At 39.2% G+C, this 21,343-nt stretch overlaps 2 protein-coding genes across 4 annotated transcripts; one reads left to right on the forward strand and one right to left on the reverse strand.

Annotated features, from left to right (window-relative positions):
• Nucleotides 1-297: 297 nt before the first annotated feature.
• GAR1 (GAR1 ribonucleoprotein) lies at nt 298-6,857 on the reverse strand. Of its 3 annotated transcripts, none has more exons than XM_072928529.1 (7): nt 6,570-6,857; nt 3,677-3,867; nt 3,442-3,596; nt 2,552-2,611; nt 2,008-2,143; nt 1,151-1,261; nt 298-821 (listed from the first exon to the last, which is right to left on the reverse strand). In XM_072928529.1, exons 2-7 carry the CDS (start codon nt 3,852-3,854, stop codon nt 808-810), a joined length of 654 nt encoding a protein of 217 aa, XP_072784630.1. In that variant the 5' UTR covers nt 3,855-3,867; nt 6,570-6,857; the 3' UTR covers nt 298-807. The 3 variants fall into 3 exon arrangements, with proteins under 3 accessions (XP_072784630.1, XP_030127452.1, XP_030127455.1); XM_030271592.4 differs by lacking the exon at nt 6,570-6,857 and adding an exon at nt 5,040-5,150; XM_030271595.4 differs by lacking the exon at nt 6,570-6,857 and adding an exon at nt 4,888-5,006.
• CFI (complement factor I) lies at nt 5,268-19,654 on the forward strand. The gene is made up of 12 exons (XM_012573458.5): nt 5,268-5,731; nt 7,295-7,613; nt 8,281-8,425; nt 9,752-9,930; nt 10,950-11,060; nt 12,660-12,776; nt 13,898-13,936; nt 14,416-14,519; nt 15,151-15,266; nt 15,975-16,252; nt 17,228-17,329; nt 19,212-19,654. Exons 1-12 carry the CDS (start codon nt 5,672-5,674, stop codon nt 19,427-19,429), a joined length of 1,788 nt encoding a protein of 595 aa, XP_012428912.5. The 5' UTR covers nt 5,268-5,671; the 3' UTR covers nt 19,430-19,654.
• Nucleotides 19,655-21,343: the final 1,689 nt, after the last annotated feature.

Below are 21,343 nucleotides of genomic sequence, written 5' to 3' on the forward strand. Positions count from 1 at the left end.
TCTGCAAGAACCCAGAGCACCACAGAGGTGCAGTACCAGGACATCAAAACCTCAAGAGAAACAGGCTAAGGGGGAGACGCAGGGCCAATTAAAAACCTTTCGCATTTTAATATCAGTGTAATTAGATACTGTTAGATGACTTAAGTATAGTATTAATCTTGTCTTGTTCATTAGAGAGCACCCTCTAAGAGGACTATGTCTTAATGCTTTGGCTGTCATTAATATTTATACGGAAAAATTCACAAAATATACTCTGCCGTCTTCTCTCTTATACATTATTATGAATTTAAAAAATCGTCAACACAAAATTTTGAAATTTAATTTATAAAAAAAGGTTCACAAAGGTTGTTTAAATGGCATGTCCATTTCAGAGCAGCCCAGAAGATTCGATATAAAAGGAGGATGAGAACCAGGGATCAGTCATGCACAGTTTACACTGAAGCATGTGCATGCAGTCAACCTGTAGGGTCTTTTGAAAATTCATTTCAACCCATTGTTCACTCCAAACTCCAACATGGAGTTAAGCATTGACTGCACTGCTTGTGAGAAACAAACAGCTTAAGAATAACATTGAATCATGGCTCAGTTAGTAAAGTTTACATATTCTGAGCAGTCTTCAGCTCTTCACCCGGGGCTACACTCTCCTCATGCGTCCCTGAACAGTCATTAAGTGTAAAAATAATTGTCATTTGTAGCTCCAAGTTCTTTATAAAAAGATTTTCAGGGTCCTTTACAAAAATTTTTCATGGTTCTTTGCTTCTGCAGATGACATGATGAGAAAATGACGAGATACTCATGTCTCCATTTTTAATGTCCTCTTCCTATTTTAAGAGAAAAGAAAAATACATCAAATAATTCTTATCTTACTTGTGTTTAAAGCAAATTCTATACATAACACTGAATGAGTCGATAAAATAAAATGCGAAAAACTAACATGGTTTTATACATGTATCAATAAATGCAGAGTACTCTACTTCAGTTTAAACTAGCAGGATGCAAAGAAATATCTTGTATAGAACTATAAACATCTATAAGACATTAAAAATCCCAATATTCCATTTAATATTTACAAGCTTTAAATTATTTTAATATTTACAAGCATTTTTAGGAGCTATTCTTATTACTGAAAGGTAAAAAACCACACACTCACCCCGAAAGCCTCCTCCACCACCTCTTCCTCCTCTGAATCCTCCTCCTCCTCCACCTCTACCTCCTCTGAAGCCTCCTCCTCTTCCTCCACCTCTGCCTCCTCCGAATCCTCCTAAACAAAAGAAAGAAGTTACCCTTTGAGGAGCATGTAAATTCTTGGTTATGTACAACTTATTTCAATGACAGCTTCTGAAATGAAATGAACAACAACAAAAAAACAGAAACTGTCAATTGCCAGACAGTTACCAGGTCAATTACTACTACCCTGTTTCTTCTAGGGACCATCTGGAGCATTTTAGGTATTGCTTAATATCTGATATCCCATGCCAAAAATACTAAAGAGACTTAACAATGGACTCATTTCACAAAAGTAAAAAATAAATTACATATATTAACCAGTAATACATTACAACTATTAGTAATTATTATCTATTAATTACAACTCAACATTAAACCAAACCAACAAAACCCCTCTGAAACACTCATGCCTTGCTGCAAAAGGGTAGGGTATGGAAAAGAGACAAGAAACTCTGATGTAAGAAGAGATAAACTTCAGCTTTAACTGAAGATTACATCACAGGTGATGTTCAAAAAGCTACCTTCGTTATAAATCAGCATTCTCTCCTCCCTAGGCTTTGGAGCTGTTATTTAGCCAGTCTCGCCACCTGAAAGGTATCACTGCCTCTTCTATAAAGTCATGCAGAAACAGTTTTATTTGCAATATAGCTGTGGATATTCAAGTACTCACCAGAAGCTTTCGAAAACAAAACACAAATACTCCACAGAACAATGACCAAAGCAACCCACGGCATCTCAAATAATTCCAACATTCTGCAGCTTTCATTCTTGTGATCTTACCTCTACCACCACCTCTTCCTCCCCCACGTCCACCACCACGTCCTCCTCTACCACCTCCTCTGGGAGCACCTTTTTCTCCAGGGGGCCTTGGCAAAAATCTCTGAAGAGGTAGCAGCTTTGCTGGATCAATGTAAAACTGCAGGAAGAGAATTCCATTAGGCTTTCAAAATACCAAGACTAAGAAGCACATTAGTATCTCTCTTTACAAATATCCACAATTTGGTCTTATCCCATTATGTCAAACTATTCTCTGCAAAAAGCCAAATAGAGAAAGCACACAAGAAGTAAATCCCAGAATGAAAAAGCTGCTAAAATATAGGTGATATTCGTGTGATTTTATTGCATCTCTTCTCATGGGGCAGGGAGAAGGAATAATGTGGCAAACACAAAACTGGAAAGATGAGGAAGTTAATTCCTATGTTTACATAGGACAATCTGCTTTTAAAGTTATTAAATACTTAATAAAGCTTTTATTATCTGCTGACAAATTAGACTTAGCTAACTGATGACATTCAGTAAAATTTTGTTACTGAGATTGACTTACCTTTTGCATTTTTTTAAATGAAGAGGCTTTCATGTTCTCAGACAGTTTCACTGAAAAATACTATTGGTTTCTTTAAGGAGCATTGCAGTAATAAAACACTAAAAACTGTGATTTTGATCAGTATATGGAAGGAACATTCAGATATTTTCTAAGTTAGCATTTCATAAATTCAGCTAAATTTTATCACAATTGCAATGAGAAGTGATTTAAACCTGCACATTTTACTTCACATTTAATGTGGGAGATGAAAATGCACATAGCTAGTGACTGGTGCTCAACCAACCAACACAGGCTGAGTCTTAATTGACGTGTTACAAGGTTACTCTCACAGCTATCCTGCTTTTGTCATGGATTCTGTCCACCTGGCAGTGACAACAGAATGCACCCAGTGTCTCTGTGTCAGGCTGGCTTTGCCAGAGATGTCCTGGCACATCCCACTTTTATGGGCAGGTTAAGTAACAAACTGGAAAATGAGCAACAGGACATCTTAGTATAAACTCACTTTGTAATTAAGTAATGAGCTGGAGCATGAGCAAGGTCCCCTAATGTACAAAAATCTGCAAGGCCCTTGATCCAACTCTGTTAGGGCTTAGTAACCTACAGCAGAAAATTTGGTCAGTTGGGCAAAAAAAGTAACAACTTGAACCACCATGGATCCAAAACACATCATCAGTACTGCTAAAGGGTGAAAAATCTGTGGTTGACTTCAAGTACTCTGTCATATCAAAAAAGCTGTAAGATAGGCACTTAGTGTGAATGAAGCACCTACAGCTGTAGCAAGACTCACATGTAACCCTGAACTATTTTAAAATCCTAGAGAAATCCCATTTAATATCCAATCAATTTTTAAAAATCAAATATTGTAAGTCACACATTTTTTTAAAGGATACAAAGTCTCTCAGCTGTCCAAATATTTCATCCACTTTGCCAATCTGCTCCTTATTATCCAGGTACACTGGGGCATTGAAATAAGGCACCTTGTTTTCTTCTGTTTTACATTTACAAACTATGTCATCTTCACAGGGATGCATGAACTCTCCCAACACTGAAATAAAGAACAAACAAGCTAAAGAGCTGAAGCAGACAATTGAAATAAAATAAATAAAGTTTCTCAACGTAACTTACAAACTACCCTTTCTGGAGGGCCCTGGTCATATCCTCCTCTGTTGAAGCCTCCTCTTCCACCTCCCCGTCCAAAGCCACCTCGCCCACCACGGTTGAAGCCACCTCTGTCACCGCCACCTCCTCCACGGCTGAAGCCACCTCCTCTTCCTCCTCCACCTCCTCTTCCACGAAAAGACATTCTCTACTGTTTCCTACATTGTGAACAAAAAAATCAGTCATTTAAGATACAAAAGATGTGTCACATTTGATTCGCTGTACAAACTGCAGTGTCCTGTCAGACTGGTTTGTTAATTTAATGGTTTGATGCTTTCAGTCCTCACTAAAAACAAGTGAAAAATCCAGTTTACACTTGAGATGTCATCCACTGCAACATCCAACTGCAAAAAGTGACTAGCAGTGATCAGCACTTTTTTCACTCATCTGTATAAGGGCTGATGACAGTCCCCAGCCCCATAAGTGGCACAAAGTGAGAATATCACAGAATAGTTCAGATTGGAAGGAATCCTAAGGGTCATCTACTTCCAACCCCTCTGCTATGTGCAGTGACACTTTCCACAGGCTGCTCGGGTTCCCATCCAACCTGGCCTTGAACACCCACTGGGATGGGGCACCCACAGCTTCTCTGGGCAACCTGTTCCAGTGCCCCACCACGCTCACAGTAAAGACTTCTTCCTAATATCCCACCTCAACCCACCCTCTCAGTTTAAAACTATCTTCTCTTACTCTATCCCTGTGTGCCCTTGTGAAAAGTCCCTCTCGAGCTCTCCAGGCTAAAGAATCCCCACCCTCAGGCCGAGCAGAGAGTGCAGACGAGAGGTGCTCCAGCCCTGTGACCACCTTCGTGGCCTCCTCTGGGTCTGCTCCAAAAACTCCACGTCTCTTCTGTGCTGGGCACCCCGGAGCTGATGCAGCCCTGCAGGTGGGTCTCAGCAGAGCAGAGGGGCAGAATCCCCTCCCTGTCCCTGCTGCCCACGCTGCTCTGGATGCAGCCCAGGACAGGTTTGGCTCCCTGAGCTGTCAGTCATGACTCCATTGCTGGGTCATGTCCATCCTGTCACCACCAGCACCCCCAGTCCTTCTCGGCAGGGCTGCTCTCCCTCTGTCCATCCCTCACAGCCCGCGCTGGCACCAGGGGTGGTCCCGGCCCTTCCTCTCGGCCCCGTTAAACCTCGGGAGGTTCCCTCGGGAGGCCGCACTGCTCGGGCGCGCACCCGCAGCGCCTCACAGGGCCCTCGGGATTGTTTATCAGCTGACAGGCGGGGGCACGCCGGCTGGCGGGGCCATTCCCTGGGGGATGACGGACGGACGGACGGACGGACGGACAGACAGACAGACACGGCAGCGGCCCCCGCGCGGGACGTACCTGCACGTGCGCGCCGCCGCCGGAAACACCGCGCTGCCGTAAACGGGGCTGCTGCCGTCAATGAAAGGGCGCTGTCGCAAAGCGGCTCCCGGGGAGCGGCGGGCCGGGGATAGGGGCGGGCCGGGAATAGGGGCTGGCCGGGGATGGGGGCGGGCCGGGGATGGGGGCGGGCCGCGGATGGGGGCGGGCCGCGGATGGGGGCGGGCCGCGGGCACGGGGCCGTGTGGGGAACACGCTCATCCTGCAGCGTGACCCGGCAGGCAGGAACGCCTGCACTCACTTGGCACAGCAGCATGGCAGGAACGCCTGCACTCAGGGCAGCCGGAGCCATGGATCGATCGGACCCCTCTGCACAAATAAATTGCAACCCCAACAAGCGCTTCCCTTTAATTCTTTACTTCAAGGGCTTGGCTTTTGTTACCTCGTCATCCACTTACGATAAAACCAATTAAGGCATGATCTTTCGAAGATACCAGATTTATCGGTTAATAGTTGAGGCTCCTGTACTTTATTTCTAAACACACTTGAAAATATTTTTCTAATGGTTAAAAATTAAACCCAAATCTAACAGCTGGCATTCAAAAGAATCCCAGCCAGAGGAATTTGTCTAGGAAGGGAGATAAAATTTCATCATGCGAATGCTCCCAGTTTGCTTGGTTTTCTTGTGTCTCTTTTGTCTTTGTGGATCAGAGGTAAGATATGTTTTATTGTGTTGGCAGTAATTTTTTAAAACGTTTAATAAACAGTTTATTGTTATAAAAGCAAAGTTCCTTTCATAGTATTTGTGCTTCATATATTTGTTTTAACCCAGCCTGAATGTTTGAAGTGTGCTATTTCTCTTTAATGTTTTGATTCTACCTGGGGCTTATGCTAACAGGTTTGTGGAAAAGATTTTAATCATGATTCTATGCCAAATTTGCAAGCGTGGCTGACCACAGAAAGGGGCTACAATATTCCCCACCTCCCTTTTTTGAGAAATGGGATTGCAGTCTTGTACTATGGCAGCATGGTCGTCTCCTACTGCCAGCAGGTTTCCTGCAGATTTTCTCCAGGCAGAAGTGTCCAGGAAAGCCAATCTGAGCCTTTCAGAGAAGTTCTGAGATAAAAATCAGCACCTGTTGTTCCCCATGAGGAGGAACACCTAGCACAATATGGGAGTTGTGCCAAGGCGGATCTGGCTCCCAGTTTGGATTATACTGGCCCAAGAACAGCAGGAAGAATTTAATAAGATTATATAGCCGTGAAAAGGAGAGGTATTGGATTGAATTCTGCCCCAGCTACATCCTCCCTGACTTTACTCTGGGCAGGATTTCATTAGAACTTTAAACTTCAGCTCTATTGATCCAGTTGACACAGCCAAAACTGATAAATCACATTTGAGGACTATTTTTCTCCCATTTTTACACAGAGGCCATCCATATATATTTTCCATGTTCAAAGATCCATCCTACCCGCAGACATTAGTAAGCAAAAGCACTCGGGCAGCACACAGAAGTCAGCAGAGGACTGCACAAACAAGGTGCCACTCACCCAGAGGGCATCAGAGGGAGGGTCACAGTCTGCACCTGCAGTCCAGTGATGGAAGCATCCACATTGCAAACCCTCTGCTGTGCAAGACACAGGAAAAACGCTGATAATGATGAGCACTTAATTTTCAAATTGCTTTCAGATACTTGTTAAGGTACTTGAGGTACTTTTTACTTGAGCAGTCACGTGGACTCTGCAAAATAAATCATTAATTATACATTCATTTGCTAGTAAGTAGTTCATAAATATTTACAGATGATATTTAAATCTAAAGTCAACCAGGCCAATAAAACAAATCTTAGGGAAAAAAACAAACAAATTGCTATTCTCTTTCTCTGGTGCTTAAATTCCTTTATGTTTTAATCTGCTTGCAGTCTAATTGCTGGGATGTGTTATAAACCAATGCCTTTAAAAATGTTTCTACTCTGCTGTGCACTTCAGCTGATGTTTGAAAAGTAAAGAGCATAAAGTTTGTGGCAGATCAGTAAGAGTGAAGATCACACCAGGTAAATAATCCAAAAAAGAAAAAAAATAGTTCAGAAAAACTAAGAAAGATGAGTTGGCGAAAGACAAGGGAACAAACACTATAAATGGTATTTAGGAACTATTGATTAGATAGGAAAAGGCTTATAAATGGGCACTTTGCTGAGGTCAGTGAAGAGATGCAAAACTCTTGGTGCAGTCCCCAATCTTGCTTTTATTTAAATTATTTTTTGTGTGCCTTGCAGAGTGCAGCATCTAATGCTGCAGAAAACCACCTTCAACAGGTTAAGCCTGCCCAGCCAGCTGACCAAGACAACTACCTCATAGAAGAATGCTTGGGCAACCAATTCACCCACAAGTCCTGTAGGAAAGTTTTTTGTCACCCATGGGAACGATGTGTGGAGGGAAAATGCCTCTGCAAGCTTCCCTACCAGTGCCCAAAGAATGGCTCTGCAGTTTGTTCTGCCAATGGCAAGACCTTCCGTACTTACTGTCAGCTGAAGAGCTATGAGTGTCAGCAACCCAAAGCAAAGTTTCTGCACAAGGGAACATGCAAGCCTGAAGGTATTTACACCTTCTTTTCAGAAATGTATCCATCAGGGGTGGCTGAGGAGATGCTTACCCTATTTACAGAAAGTATGTTCATTTTCTTGCACTAGTAACAGCATGAAACAGAAAATTAAATGTCACTGAAAATGGGCAGTATCTGCTGATTTTCATAAAAAATAACATGATTGACAGGCCCAGGTCACCCTGCTGCTGGTTTTGCTACACAGACTGCTGCAGGCATTTTGCAGCACAAATAATAGAAGTAGGATGTGGCCCTCTCACTTCAAGTATTACTGGTTGGTTATCAAAAATCCCCTAAAGAAGGTCATTAGACTAAAATGCAACCTGTTCTTGGCAGATCTTCAAATACTCTTATGGACCCACTACCCTCATTTATCCTTAAACTGTCATATTCTGAGAAATTAGCAGGCTCAAAGACACAAAGTCAACCCTCAGAACTAATTCAGGAATAATACCTGAACCTTCTGATTCCCAATCTACTATTATTTCCGTATGAACTTTGGCTTTAAATACAAAATTAGTCCTGATTTGGTTTTGTGCTGTCTTTCCACTAGATACATCTATATAATATATATAATACAATATCATATCTATAATAATACCTATATAATATGATTTTGTTTGGGGATTTTTAAAATTTCTTTCTTTTTTATTTTTTAAGAAACATTTTCAGTCGATCTGGATCGTGGAGATTCAAGTTTGCTTCGAGTAAAACCCATGAATCATAAGGATGATAGTTTTGTATGTGCTAGTGAATGGAGTATGAATGAAGCAAATGTGGCTTGCAGGCACCTTGGCTTTGAATTGTAAGTTTGGGAAATTTATCTCTGGATAACTGCAGGGCATTTGAAAAAGCAGTGATGCTTAAATAGGTGCCAGTCACAGCCAACAGTTAAGAAAGAAAACTCATGAATGATGTATTGGCTACAATATTCTGATAAAACTTCTTAAACTGACACCTGAGAGTGAAAGCAAAAACACAGTTTTCTGTGTTCTGTTACCGGCTACAACTATACAAACCATAACTGCTTTGCTTTAAAATAAAGATGAAGACCAATGTGGAGGTGTTCTCTCAGGCCTATGTTAGGGAAAATGCATGGATGGGCCACCCCCAGGTAGCTCTGAGCAATGACCAGTGGGCAGAGAAAGGTTTGTCGGGACAACTGACAACAGGGTACAGCTCTGTTGTGCCACTTGCATTAGCCAGACTAACAAGGAGCAAAACATGTTTTTTTGTTCCTTCACCCCACATGCCACTGCTTTCTCTGGCCCCAGGGATGGCTGAAGTCACACACAGCTTGATCTTTTTCCTGTGACTACAATGATAACCCAAGTTGCATATTCAGCTCCTCATAAAATTACCTCTGTATCCTGTACCTAATAATTTTACACCTGTACATGTAATATAACTTAGGTAGCGTTCCCTTCACAACCTTACAAAAAAAAATCTAAAAAAAGTCCCCAGAAAACTAAAACTGCTATTGCAGTGCCTCTCTAGGTGAGAAGCAAGTGTTTCCTAGTCCTGATCACTATATCTTCAGATAGCAGAGAAGGGTTTGCCCTGGACAGAGCATTCAGACCTGGAATCTCATTGAAAGCCTCCCTAGTTACTTATTTACTCAACCCATATTTCTTTAAGGTAGGGGATATGTGCACTGTTAGGAGAATACTGCTCAGGTAAAACCAAGAAATAGAAAATTTATCAATCCCAGCTTTGCAGTGGCCTGAGCTTCCTGAACATTCAGTGGTTTGGATGGGACCAAGGATAGCTGACCCCATGCAGGATGGTTCCCAAGTTATGGCTCACCCCTGTCCACAGAGAGATAGAGATCTGTGCTTACAAGTTTTGCTACATAAGGAGACTTTTCTATCCATCATGATACACAGTGGCTTTCATAGACCTACATATGCATTTGGAGACAGTTCTATGGAACAGCCTGCAAAAATTAGCACTTCTTCCAAAGTAAAACTGTTTACCCCTAGACAACTCCAGTTGCTAGTCTGCTCTTTTTCTTAGCCATGACCAAAATTCTCTGACACTGAGGAAAACTGTATAAATTCTAAACAGTAAAAGCAGTGGACAATCCATTGTGAAATTATATAATTTGTTGTTATTATTATTATCTTCACAGAGGTGCTGAATATTACCAAGCCACTTCCAGCATCAAAGAATCTGCCTTAAATTCATTAAGCTGTCTGCAAATAAGTTGCAGGGGCCTAGAGACAAGTCTTGCTGAATGTCACATAGAAATGAAATCAAGAGATAGTGATGAGGGACTGGTTAGCCTGCAATGCCATGAAAATCTCAGAGGTTAGTAGATCTTTTTAGTTTAATATCTATTTGGTGTTTTTATATTTTAAGTATATTTTAAATAATGAGGATCCAGTTTGCTGAACTCTCAGCCACAGAAAGCCTGCACTGAAACCTTTTGATTATTTTAAATCATCATTTTGCAGACTTTAAGACAATTGAGGCAATTCTGGAGTCAAGATAGTCTTGAGTTTTCAAGTTTGAAAAATCACTGCTGCTCCTGAAGTATTTTTACAGCTATTTCCCCAAAGGAAATTTATTTCACGCATGGTTCTGTTTGTTGCACCATTCCTTCCAAGGGTACCAAGGTCTATCGTATCCCACGAATCTTACCTCTCCCGGCTTAACTGGTGAGGAGACAGGTGACAATGTGGTGCTCACTGCTTGAGGGACATCAGTGAGCACACCACTAGCACCGCAGCCGGACAAGCGTGACTGTGGTGTGAAACTGCTGGTGTCTCCTGTGGCCTTTCAGGACTCCTCAGTTTCTCACTCTAAAGGGGGAATCAGAGCCTTGTTTAGAATTCTAACAGCTTTTCATTCTCTGTAGGGAGCTTTCTTTGGCACTGGCGAGCATCAGCCTGAGATGCTGCTGACTGGAAGTGCTATGAATCATCTCAGTTTTTTCTTACAAAAGCAGTTATTCACAGACTCTCGATGAGTTCTTTCTAGAGGAGTAACCTCAATTATCCTAATCCCTTGAATCATTTATACTGGGTTTGAATTGATCATTTCTGGTTTAGACCTCACCAGTCATTTCATTAGAAGAAATTAAATTCCCTTTTGCCAGGCTACTGGCAAATTAGAAGGAAGAAAATGAGTGGTCACACTGAAACCCTGATGAAAAGGTGACCAAAGCAATAAAAAATTATTCCTATTTACATGACTGGGCCCCACCATACTTACTGCTGATAGGCCAAACTGCTGACAGAATCAAATATGCAGGCAAAGTATTTCCCTGGGCAATTATGAACCTACAGTCAATTCCACACTAACTTCATTTTCATCTTGCTGCACAGCTTGTTCAGATGAGGAGTTTCACTGTGTCAACAAGAAGTGCATTTCTCTGAATAAAACCTGTGATGGGATCAATGACTGTGGAGACCTGAGTGATGAACTGTGCTGTAGAGGTAACAATTTCCTTTGTCAGGTGTTTCAAAATAATTTCAGCAGAAATCCACCCACAAAGAATTTTTACAGTGATGTAACAGCTAAATTCTCTTTTCCATTAAGTCACTACATTAAACAAATCAGACCCTAATTTATACATAGACAAGTGCAAAAAAGCAGGCATGAAATACCATTTTGAAGCAGACAAGTGATCTCTTGAGAATCTGGATTTCTTCAGAGAATGAGAAAATACAATGAGATCATTTAGGAGGCTGTTAAACATTGATACAAAAAAATTAGTCCTGATACAATGAAAATATACTTTTACTTGGAAAAAATCAACAGTAATTAAGCAAAGATACTGGTTTTCCAATTAACCAAATTTAAACCAAATTAACCAAATTTCCAATTAACCAAATTTAAACCAAATTAATTTTAAATTTATTACTAATGTAAGATCATCCATGGAACATCTGTGATGATTTCCTGGCACACTGCTTGTTCATGAGCAGTCATTCCTTTAGCATCTGCATTTCCAGCTGTAAAAATTCTGATTAGAAATGAGGAATGGATCTAGCATGACTTGAATGTAGGAGATTACTTTCAAAATTTGGGTTTCAGGTGCCAAATGCTGATGTGGGTTACAAATCCTATCATTATCCCTCCATAACCTTAATTTTTTAGTGTTACAAGCGTAAGTCATTTTAATGGGATAATTGTGGAAACACAGTCACAGTAATTTTAGGAAAAAAAACCAAAACAAAACTGTGATTTCATACATTAAGTGGACATGTATTTGGATTCCACATGACAAAAATAGTGCTGTTTCAGCTGAATGGGCCAAAAACAATGCTTCCTGAAATCAAAATAAGTATTTCAACTGAGTTCAGTGGTCTTTGGATCATCTTGGGATATCTGGATACTTTTAGAGAACTACCTTATTTTCTATTAAAGACAAATATCTTAAATAGTAGATCAACATAAAATTTTAAATTAGCTCAAAAGACCCTGCCATGAATTCAAGCACTGCTTTGCTTTTGATAACATTCAAAGGGATCACAAAATTTAGAAGGAAGAGGGTTCTCAGGTTCATAATACCTTTTCATATAACCAAGAATTTGAGAAGATATAAGTTATTTCATCCAGTGTTTTCCTGTCAGGACTCTTGATTCCTAACCCTGCATTTAGGCATTTAGCTCATTCAACCAAAAATCAGCTTGGTCTCTGTTTTGGGGGGTTGGGTTTGGCACAAGCACCATCAGTTCCTCATCTGAGTTGATCAGTAATGCTGGCAAAATTGGAGATCTTTTGGCTGAGGTTGAGTGTGGACATGTTATGGATGAAACTGGTATGGAGTGACATGAAGTCTAGCAGTACAGTACTGCATTGGTAACAGAGATCCACATTTTTCAAATCTTACGACTTTGAGAATTTAAAGTGAGGAAAGCCAAGTATTCATTTTATTTACATGCACAGAGCCTACTTTTGTAATCTCTTTATGAACAGGTCCCCTGTAACATGGATATAATTTGGTTTACATTGTAAAAATCTCTCTGACAGTGTGAGCTTGCTGAACCAAATCATCCTGTGATTTACATTTGTAATTCTCTGTGTTACAGAGTGCAGAGAAAACAGTTTCCACTGTCGGTCAAATATCTGTATTCCAAATAAGAGTGTCTGCAACAAAGAAATTGACTGCCTCACAGGAGAGGATGAAGCTGGAGCTACCTGTGCAGGTTTTCTTCTGAAAGATGTTTTTGTTTCTTTCATCAGCTCAATTTTAACTCAAGGCCACACAATGCATATTACTATTTTATTTATTATCAAGAATCAGTCTTCCCAATGTTATGTTATGCATAACATAGAACGAAAAGGTCATAAAATTTTCTTTCCTTTCTTTCTGGAATGGCATGACAAGAACGCTAAAGGAAGGAAGAAAGAGATGATGTTTTGGGAAACTTAAGGCAGATTATATCTTTTGTTTATGTGGCCAGCTATCAAACCGGTATCCCCTAAGAAAGTGTAGAGAGGACGAGCAGGAATACTTTCCTCACAAATGAGGAATTCAACTAGTTTGTCAATATAGTAATTCTTCTGTGCTGTTCCACTCTCTGATGAAAAGATTATGTTTTGTTTGAAAATTAGAATGTTTTCCTTGCTCTCAAAAGAGACAAAGTCTAAGGCCAAAAAAGTAAAAACTATTGATAGATGGTAATTTGTACAGGAAACTGAACTCTAAATGTAAACATTGTCAGTGGCATGAGAACAGACACAATGCTCAGCCCCCATTTAGAGACTGAATTCAATGGGCACTTTGTTTGAATAAAAGCTGACAAACCAGATTCAGCAAGAATTTAATTTACCTCTCATGTTGAATATCCTCCCTTACCCTGTTAAAGGAGGCACACAGTACCCAACAGCATAATCTAAAACCAAGTAAAAAGCTGTTACTCAATACTTCTTCAAGTTTTAGAAAGTTTCAAAAGGTCAACAAAAGGGCAGGAGGAGAAATTTTGGTTGTTTCTGAGAATGGGACATCTCCCCAGAGATCAGAAGCAAAAAAAAGGGCAGTTTCTCAGGGTTCCCTGGCAGAAGGGCTCCCTAGGCTTGGAGAGACAGTAGATGTTGTGTAGTTATGAACAAGTATCTGCTGGCTGTTGGTCATTTGTAGGCTGAGGCAGCCAAACAGTGCCTGGCAGGAAAGGAAAGGAAACAGCAGGCACCAGGCTGGAGAGTATTGCTCTGCATATGAACAGAATGCCCTTATGCACTTAAAATGTGTTCCATGATCTCAGCACACAAACATATATTCAAGTAAATGTTTGCCGATAATTTAAATATTTTGTTAATACTGCAGGCAAAAAAGAAGGTGCTGAAAATGAAAGTATGGATAAAGGTAAGTGTAATTTGCCCTCCAAAATCAACAGCATAGCCTCTTATTAGTGACTTTCTAGCTACCAGCCAGCTGCTTAGATCTAGAACACTCAGATATTCTGGCTTTGTGATTTACTAATATACACTCTGGGACTTATTGTTTGTCTCACTTCTCACTGATTTCAAGGATGCCATAATAATTCATCCTAGCTGAGGACCTACATCTGCATGTTTTGGCAACTGGTAAACTCTCAGCTGAGGTAAACTCTCAGCAAATCCAGGGAAACATCCTTAAAATTATTTGCCTGAATGCAAAGAGCACTGGAAAATGGAGAGAAGAATGTGATGACAGACACAAGCAATTTTGAAAGCAAAACCAGATGCCAACATTTTTGGTCTTTGATTTTCCTGCTATTTCAGCTACTGGCATATTCACAGCACTCCAATTTTAGCAAGAATGTATACCTGAATTCTGAAATACATCTTTCCTTTTTGTTAAAGAAAGAAAAATGATAAAGACAGTTCTTCCCCAAGTGCACTGTGGTGTTAGGAATCACACACTTACTCGACGGAAAAGAATTGTAGGTGGAGAGATTGCTGGAAAGGTAAAAAAAATCAACTTTACCAGATATGAATTTATTCAGCATTGATTTAAATGGGCATTATTTTCCTTCTATTAAAGTTATGGAAATAACAAAATCAGCTACAATGCTTATGTCATGTTTGCAGCAGTAGTGGCATTGCACTGAATGAAAGTAAAGAGAAGCACAGTTTATAAAGTAAAATATGGAGTTACAAACTCCATATTAAGCATTGAAGTACAAGTAGACACTGAAAATTACTCAGAAAAACAATACTACAGCCAAAAATAACAATTCTGGCAATATGGAATTAAATTTTGCAGCTTTGCAGGAGAATCTAGCAAAAATGTATTCAAACCAGATCAGATCCTCCATCTGTTTTTCTGACTACAAGGGATTTCATGACTGAAACTGGAGGGAAGGACACATTGCACATATTCAGAAGATTGAATAAAATTACTGAATTTTCATATATATATTCTTTATATCTGACTGAGCCCAATTTACAACTTCTGGATAGCATATCTTTTATTAAAATCAGACATAGTTAAGGAGATAGATGAAGCACATAGATCAAGATATATTTTCCCCTTTATGCACTAAAAGTTGTACAATTGTAATGATTTCTCATTATTTGTGTTTGTTGATTGAATAGGGTGAATTTCCTTGGCAAGTGGCAATTAAAGACACCAGCAATGAAGGTTCAACAGTGTACTGTGGAGGGGTTTATATTGGTGGCTGTTGGGTTTTGACTGCTGCTCACTGTGTCAGGTAAAAACAATTAATTCTGAAATAATTTCCTTTCTGCAAGGCAGAAAAATTTATTTGAATACTACTGCCCTTCTCAGCTATGTGTTTGTTAATTTCTATTTGTCTGTAGAATAGAATACTGACTCACCCACATTAATGATGAGGAATATTCAGAGAAAACTGAGTGTTTTGGCAGTGAATAGAAAGATAAAAAGTAACTATGAGTTTGAAGAGACACAGCGTACTTCAGCCAGATAGCAGCAGGCGGGAAAGGTTCATTGTAACCTCTCTGCTTGAAGTTAAATACAAGGGACCTCTTCTCTGCTCCATCTCTACCTTGTGGCAGTCCATGATCTGTTCCCAGAGAATGTCCATGGGGTTATATATTCCCCAGAACAAGCCAAGAGCAGACCATGTAAGATTTGCCAGTCCCATCCACATCTGCTCACTCTTTATCAGAGCAGCATAAACACCTGTTTTCTCTTTGTCACAACACTAAACAGAGCCTGGTTTTAAAATAATTTTCTGTATTAGTTGCAGTACTTAGCATGTGTCATCTGCCTTGAATTTGCTACACTTCAGAAAAACCTGGGCATTAAGTCCAGAAAGAAAATATATTCATTTCATATGGATTTTTATTTTACAGAAACTTTGATAAAATGCAACAGTTTACAGCTTTAAAGCATTTGAAATTTAAGTCTTGTGTTTATTTCACTGTTTTTTTTCCAGGGCAAATCGGGTCCATCTCTACCTTGTCTGGGTTGGAATGTTGAACACAATTGCATACGACAAAGAGACAGATACTTTCAAACTAAACCGAGTGATAATTCATGAAAATTACAATACATCAACGTATGAAAATGACATTGCTCTGCTGGAGCTGAAAGGTTCTGGGAGTGGAGAATGCTCCCTGGAAGACAAAAGTATACCTGCCTGTATCCCCTGGTCAGAGTATATGTTTAAGACTGGTGACAGATGCAAGGTTTCTGGATGGGGACTAGAGAAAGGTATTTGCTTTAGTGCTTGCTTCAGGAATGTATTCTTTATATAACTCATTTTCTAATTGTGGGGAGCTTTCATTTTGAAAAGGCTGAAGAACAGTTGTGCACAAAGAAATCAGAAACTTACCTTGAAGAAAGAAATTTTCCTTTTGTCCATCTAATAATTCTGTGAGCTGTGGAGACCTGTTAAGGACATGTAACAGATGTTTGGTAGCTCACAGGGACCAGTAGTCACAGCCTGTCCTCTGTCCCCTTCCCAACAGGATTTAAGCTACAGCCAGCAGTTATTCATCATGTCCTGTCTCTGTCATGCTTGGGTTCAGCCCAGAGAACCTTGCACAGAGACAGATAAGCCAAATATAATCATGCTTTCAAAGATTTGGGAAGCATTTTTTTGTATCATCGTGTTACAGCCTGGTGCTAGAGCTACCACATAGTGGTTGTGAGGTTTCTCCTCTCCATGCTCAGTAGCATCCACCCAGCAAATGCAAAGCTGGGAATTGTTAGCAAACAGACAGAACAAAACAGAGCATCTCTTTAGACTTGTGAATACATAGCTCACCCATATCTTCTGTAACTGCTCCATAAAGATAGAGCAGAGTTGGAAAAAAGGTAGTAAGGATTAATCACAGCCACATGTCCAGTTTACAAAAAAAAAATATAGCCATTACCAAGTGCCTGGAAACCTTCATATGGAAAACAAAGGAAAAAAACCCCGAGGAATACAAGGAAATGGAAAGGGTTAAAATGTCACAAAATGAAAGTATTGTAGTTTACACTGCAATTAACTCTGCTTTTATTTTGAAATATATGGCCAATGCATTGTAATTCATATGGGGTAAATATTAGTGGCAGTTTAAGGTTTCTGGTTTATAATACTGAAGAAAATATTCTGTAAATAAATAACAAACTTTCAAATTATTATACTAAATGTGTTTAATGTGTACTTCCCATTTTAAATTTTGAATTTTTTTTCCCTAGGTTACACAAAACAATTTATCCTCAAGTGGGGAAATGTTAATTTATTTAACAATTGTTCTGAATTGTATCCAGGACGATTTTTTAAAAAAATGGCATGTGCAGGTAAGCATCAATTTTCTTACTATATTTTCTCTACCATCATGCTCTCAGTTTAGCCATATCTATTGGCTGGGAATCTTCTAGACTTAAGAAAGACAATAAATGAACTATCACAATATCACTGTTGGCTAAATACCAGCCACTGGAGCCTGTGGCATCCACCATTATACACTAATTTGTAAACAGAGTTCAGATGACAGCATGACAAGTTTCTATGATTATTTGGGCAAATTTTTGCATGTAATTTGAGTTATGTTTTCTAAATACACAAGCACTTTACAGCCTACTGAACATCCTACCTTTACTGTATTTGATTCTGATTCAGCAACATATTTAAGCAAATGTGTGCCCTAGAGCACACATCCCTGTTGACTAGAATATATCTACTCATCTGCTTAGACATTTGCCTCTACTACACTGCACACCAGAAAAATACAATTAACTTTTCAAACTTAGATTAGTCTGTCCAGGAAACTGGTTGTCACTCCTAGTATTAAAATCAGGATTTTGAATGCACTTTTTTTGCCTCTCAAGTGACAAAAAGTGTTGCCAATACTAAAAGAGTATTGAGTATTCAACTCACAGGGCAGATGGTTTCAACTGTTTGTTAAATCAAAAAGTAAAGGCAATCTTTAAACAAACTCAACAAGAAAATTAAAACCAGATATAAAAGTGAAACAATTTGTGATAAATTCAGGATGTCATCTGTAAGATACTGAGTTTATTTAGTGCACCAGTTTTGTAACTTATTTCCCTTTGCTTCAATATATTTCAAGTGATCATACTTTACCATGAGGGGACAATGACATACCATATGAGTACCATATGAGATACATTCAGAAGGGGGATATCTGGGGTTAACATCCCCTCCCTGATGCAAATAAAAACTTTAAAATTAAGGGCTGGTATTCACAGGAGTTAGTAATACAAGCAAGTATTAATTAAATTGATTAAAGACAATAAAAATCTTGTTTTATAGGATTAGTAATCCTAACTCTGAAAAGTTCACATAACTCTTTCTCAGTAAGGTACAGATTCAAGAAAGAGGTTACATTTTAAAAGCTTGGGGACTGATGCTTTGTATGGGCTCCTTCATACCAGGACAGTAAGCCAAGCAGGAAAGTGTAGTAACAGTGTTAGAAATTAATAAAATTTTACTAAGTATATAGGAAAAAACCCATAAATCATAATATAGCTATGTAGCAGCATTTGTGTTTATATCACATCCATCTTGATTCCTTTTTTTTTCCACTGCAAATGAGTAGGTTTGTGAACACTGAAGCATGAAAGGCACTGGATCCTGCACACCTGTGCCTCAGGGCTGCTACCTGGCATTGCTAAAGGTCCTCACCGAGACCAACTGTGCAGTGGGAGCACTTAGAGCTCTCCCTCCCATGCTAGGATTCATCTGCTCTCCTTCTTGCACCTGCCCACCTGTTTTCATAAAGCTGGTAAAGAGAATAATTGAACAGATGAAACTGGGCAATGGATTACTGGGTAGGGAGGACACCAAAGGCAGACACGGAGGTGTACATACGTTATGGTATCTTCACTTCCAAAGGAATTAGTGTACACATCTTTATACCTCGTTCCATTTTTATGGGGTACTTTTGGCAGTAGGGAATGTGGCTGAATTCTTCTCTATTGGCTGCATAAAACAAGACTGATGAAAAAGCAAATGAGAATTTGGGCCAGCCACAAGTATAAAGAGAGGCCCTGCACTTGAAATGAGAAATAAGATTTGAAGAGGTTCAGAATCTTCTTTACTGCTGACCATTAGGCAAACACCTGTCAGGAAGTGACACAGACCTGAAAAATCTCCTGAGCTCTGCCTCGTGTGCCAGCTTGTACCTTAACTTACTTTTGTTTTTTATTTCCTCTTCAGGTACTTACGATGGCTCCACGGACAGTTGTAAAGGCGATTCAGGAGGCCCCCTGGTCTGCTTTGATGCAGAAAACGTGGCCTACGTCTGGGGCATTGTGAGCTGGGGTGAGAACTGTGGGGAGGCTGGTCACCCTGGTGTGTACACACAAGTTGCCAGCTATTATGACTGGATTAGCCACTATGTGACAAGGGGGCTCATTTCACGATACAATATCTAAAGTTCAGAAAATTAAATGCTTCCTTTATATCACCTATGCAAAATAGTCCTTTTCCACAATCAGCTGTCACATTACTTAGTAACAATCAGTACAAATTTTCAAGGAATGTATTTTGAAAATTCTTAACACCCTCTGAATACCACATTTTTACAGAGCCTGTGAGAGGAGAATTTTAGAGGCCCAAGTCCACTACAAAGGTCTCTAATAAAAGCAGATATTAAAATATTTTTTCTTGTAATCTTGTTTTTTTTCCACTTTTCACATTGCATTTCAGTTGCTGTTGTTTATTTAGCTAAAAGGGATAATGATACTGGAAGCAGTGGTTGGAAAATGACTGCACTGGCAAGTGAACTTCACAGAATTATGTGAACTTCACAGAAAGGACAGCAGCCAGCCTGCTTTAAAGAATTTACATCATCTTGAGGTCTAAGTCACCAGAAACCCTTAGCAGGCTGCCTGGTTTGGCACTTGATTCCTTGGGCTTATTGCAGAAGTAGACCTCAGCCCATCTATTAATCAACAGGTTGGCGATGACCATGAGATTTGTTGTAATGCAACAATTACTCAAATAATAAATCTCCTTGGTAGTTTTTGCAGCTACAAACTCAGACAATTCATATCTAGTTAATATACATCATCTGATCATCTAGTCTGGGGCAATTTTTGTAGCTCTTAAGTTTCATTAATTTAACAGCAGCTAGTCACAAACAACAAAGGAACTTTGAAACTTAAATCTTCAATTTAAATCAAAAGCATCTTTACATCTTAAGATCTCTGTGTATGTATATATATTTCAGGCAACCTACAAACTCTCAACACCAAGTAGAGTTTTACACTACACTACACTATCACACACTCTATGTGCATCTCTATTCTTATACACATACATTTTATGTAGCAATATAAATATATAAAAAGACAATACCTTATACACAGAGATTTAATTCTACAAAACCTTGTAGCAGAGACAAAGTTAGACTTCTTGCTGTCATAAAGAAAACATCAGGCTATACATAACACCTTCATATTCAGCAAGAGCTGTTCACAAAACGTGTGCACAAATTCTTTCTGAAGCAGTAGAATTTGATTTATGGATTGGTACCCTCAACACAAACCTCACATAGCTCCAGCCAGTTGTATGAAAATGATCAATAGTTTTAGAATACTTTTCACTGTATTCTAATGACAAATACTCTCAATATCTATTTCACTTTATTTCTCTAAATTATCCTGCTGAATAAATTGCATATGTTCACACAACACAGTTGTTGTGGTGCTATTTCTTCTATAATTCACTACAGTCAGACAACAATTTTTACATTTTCACCGACTTCATCTACCAGACTTGTAAAAACCCCACATCAGCATGACTCTGTCATGTAAAGACACCATCAATCACCAAAGTAATTAACGTAAGGGTATGAATTCCTTCTCTTAACAAACACACACACACGATCAAAAAGGTTTGCTATTTAGGAAAGCATTTAAGTATATCCCTACACAGAAATTATTCTGCTGAATCAAGAGTCTTGGTAAAGAAATCCTAAATAGGAAAACGTTGGACAGATGTACAAAGAGCTCCCTCTTTTGTTTGACTTATTTATTCTGTGAAGAACTTTTCCCACCAATTTCATTAGTTAAGTACACACAATATTAAATGCTGAGGCTGCAAATAAACAAAAACAAACAAACAAAAACAAAAACAACAAACCTCAGTAGAATATGTCTGTTCTGAAAGTCTCTTGGTTTTCTTTTCATTTCCATTTATGCTCTGTCTCTTCTGAAAGTCTCTTGGTTTTCTTTCAGTTTCCAGTTCTTTACATTTAACTTCGGCCCTGAAGCCAAATATTACTATTTTCTGAAGGATTTCACACAATATCAGAGTTTTCATTACAAAAATTAAAACAATTTTCA

Source organism: Taeniopygia guttata, chromosome 4, assembly GCF_048771995.1.
Source record: "Taeniopygia guttata chromosome 4, bTaeGut7.mat, whole genome shotgun sequence".
In the NCBI taxonomy this organism is placed as follows: Eukaryota; Metazoa; Chordata; class Aves; order Passeriformes; family Estrildidae; genus Taeniopygia; species Taeniopygia guttata.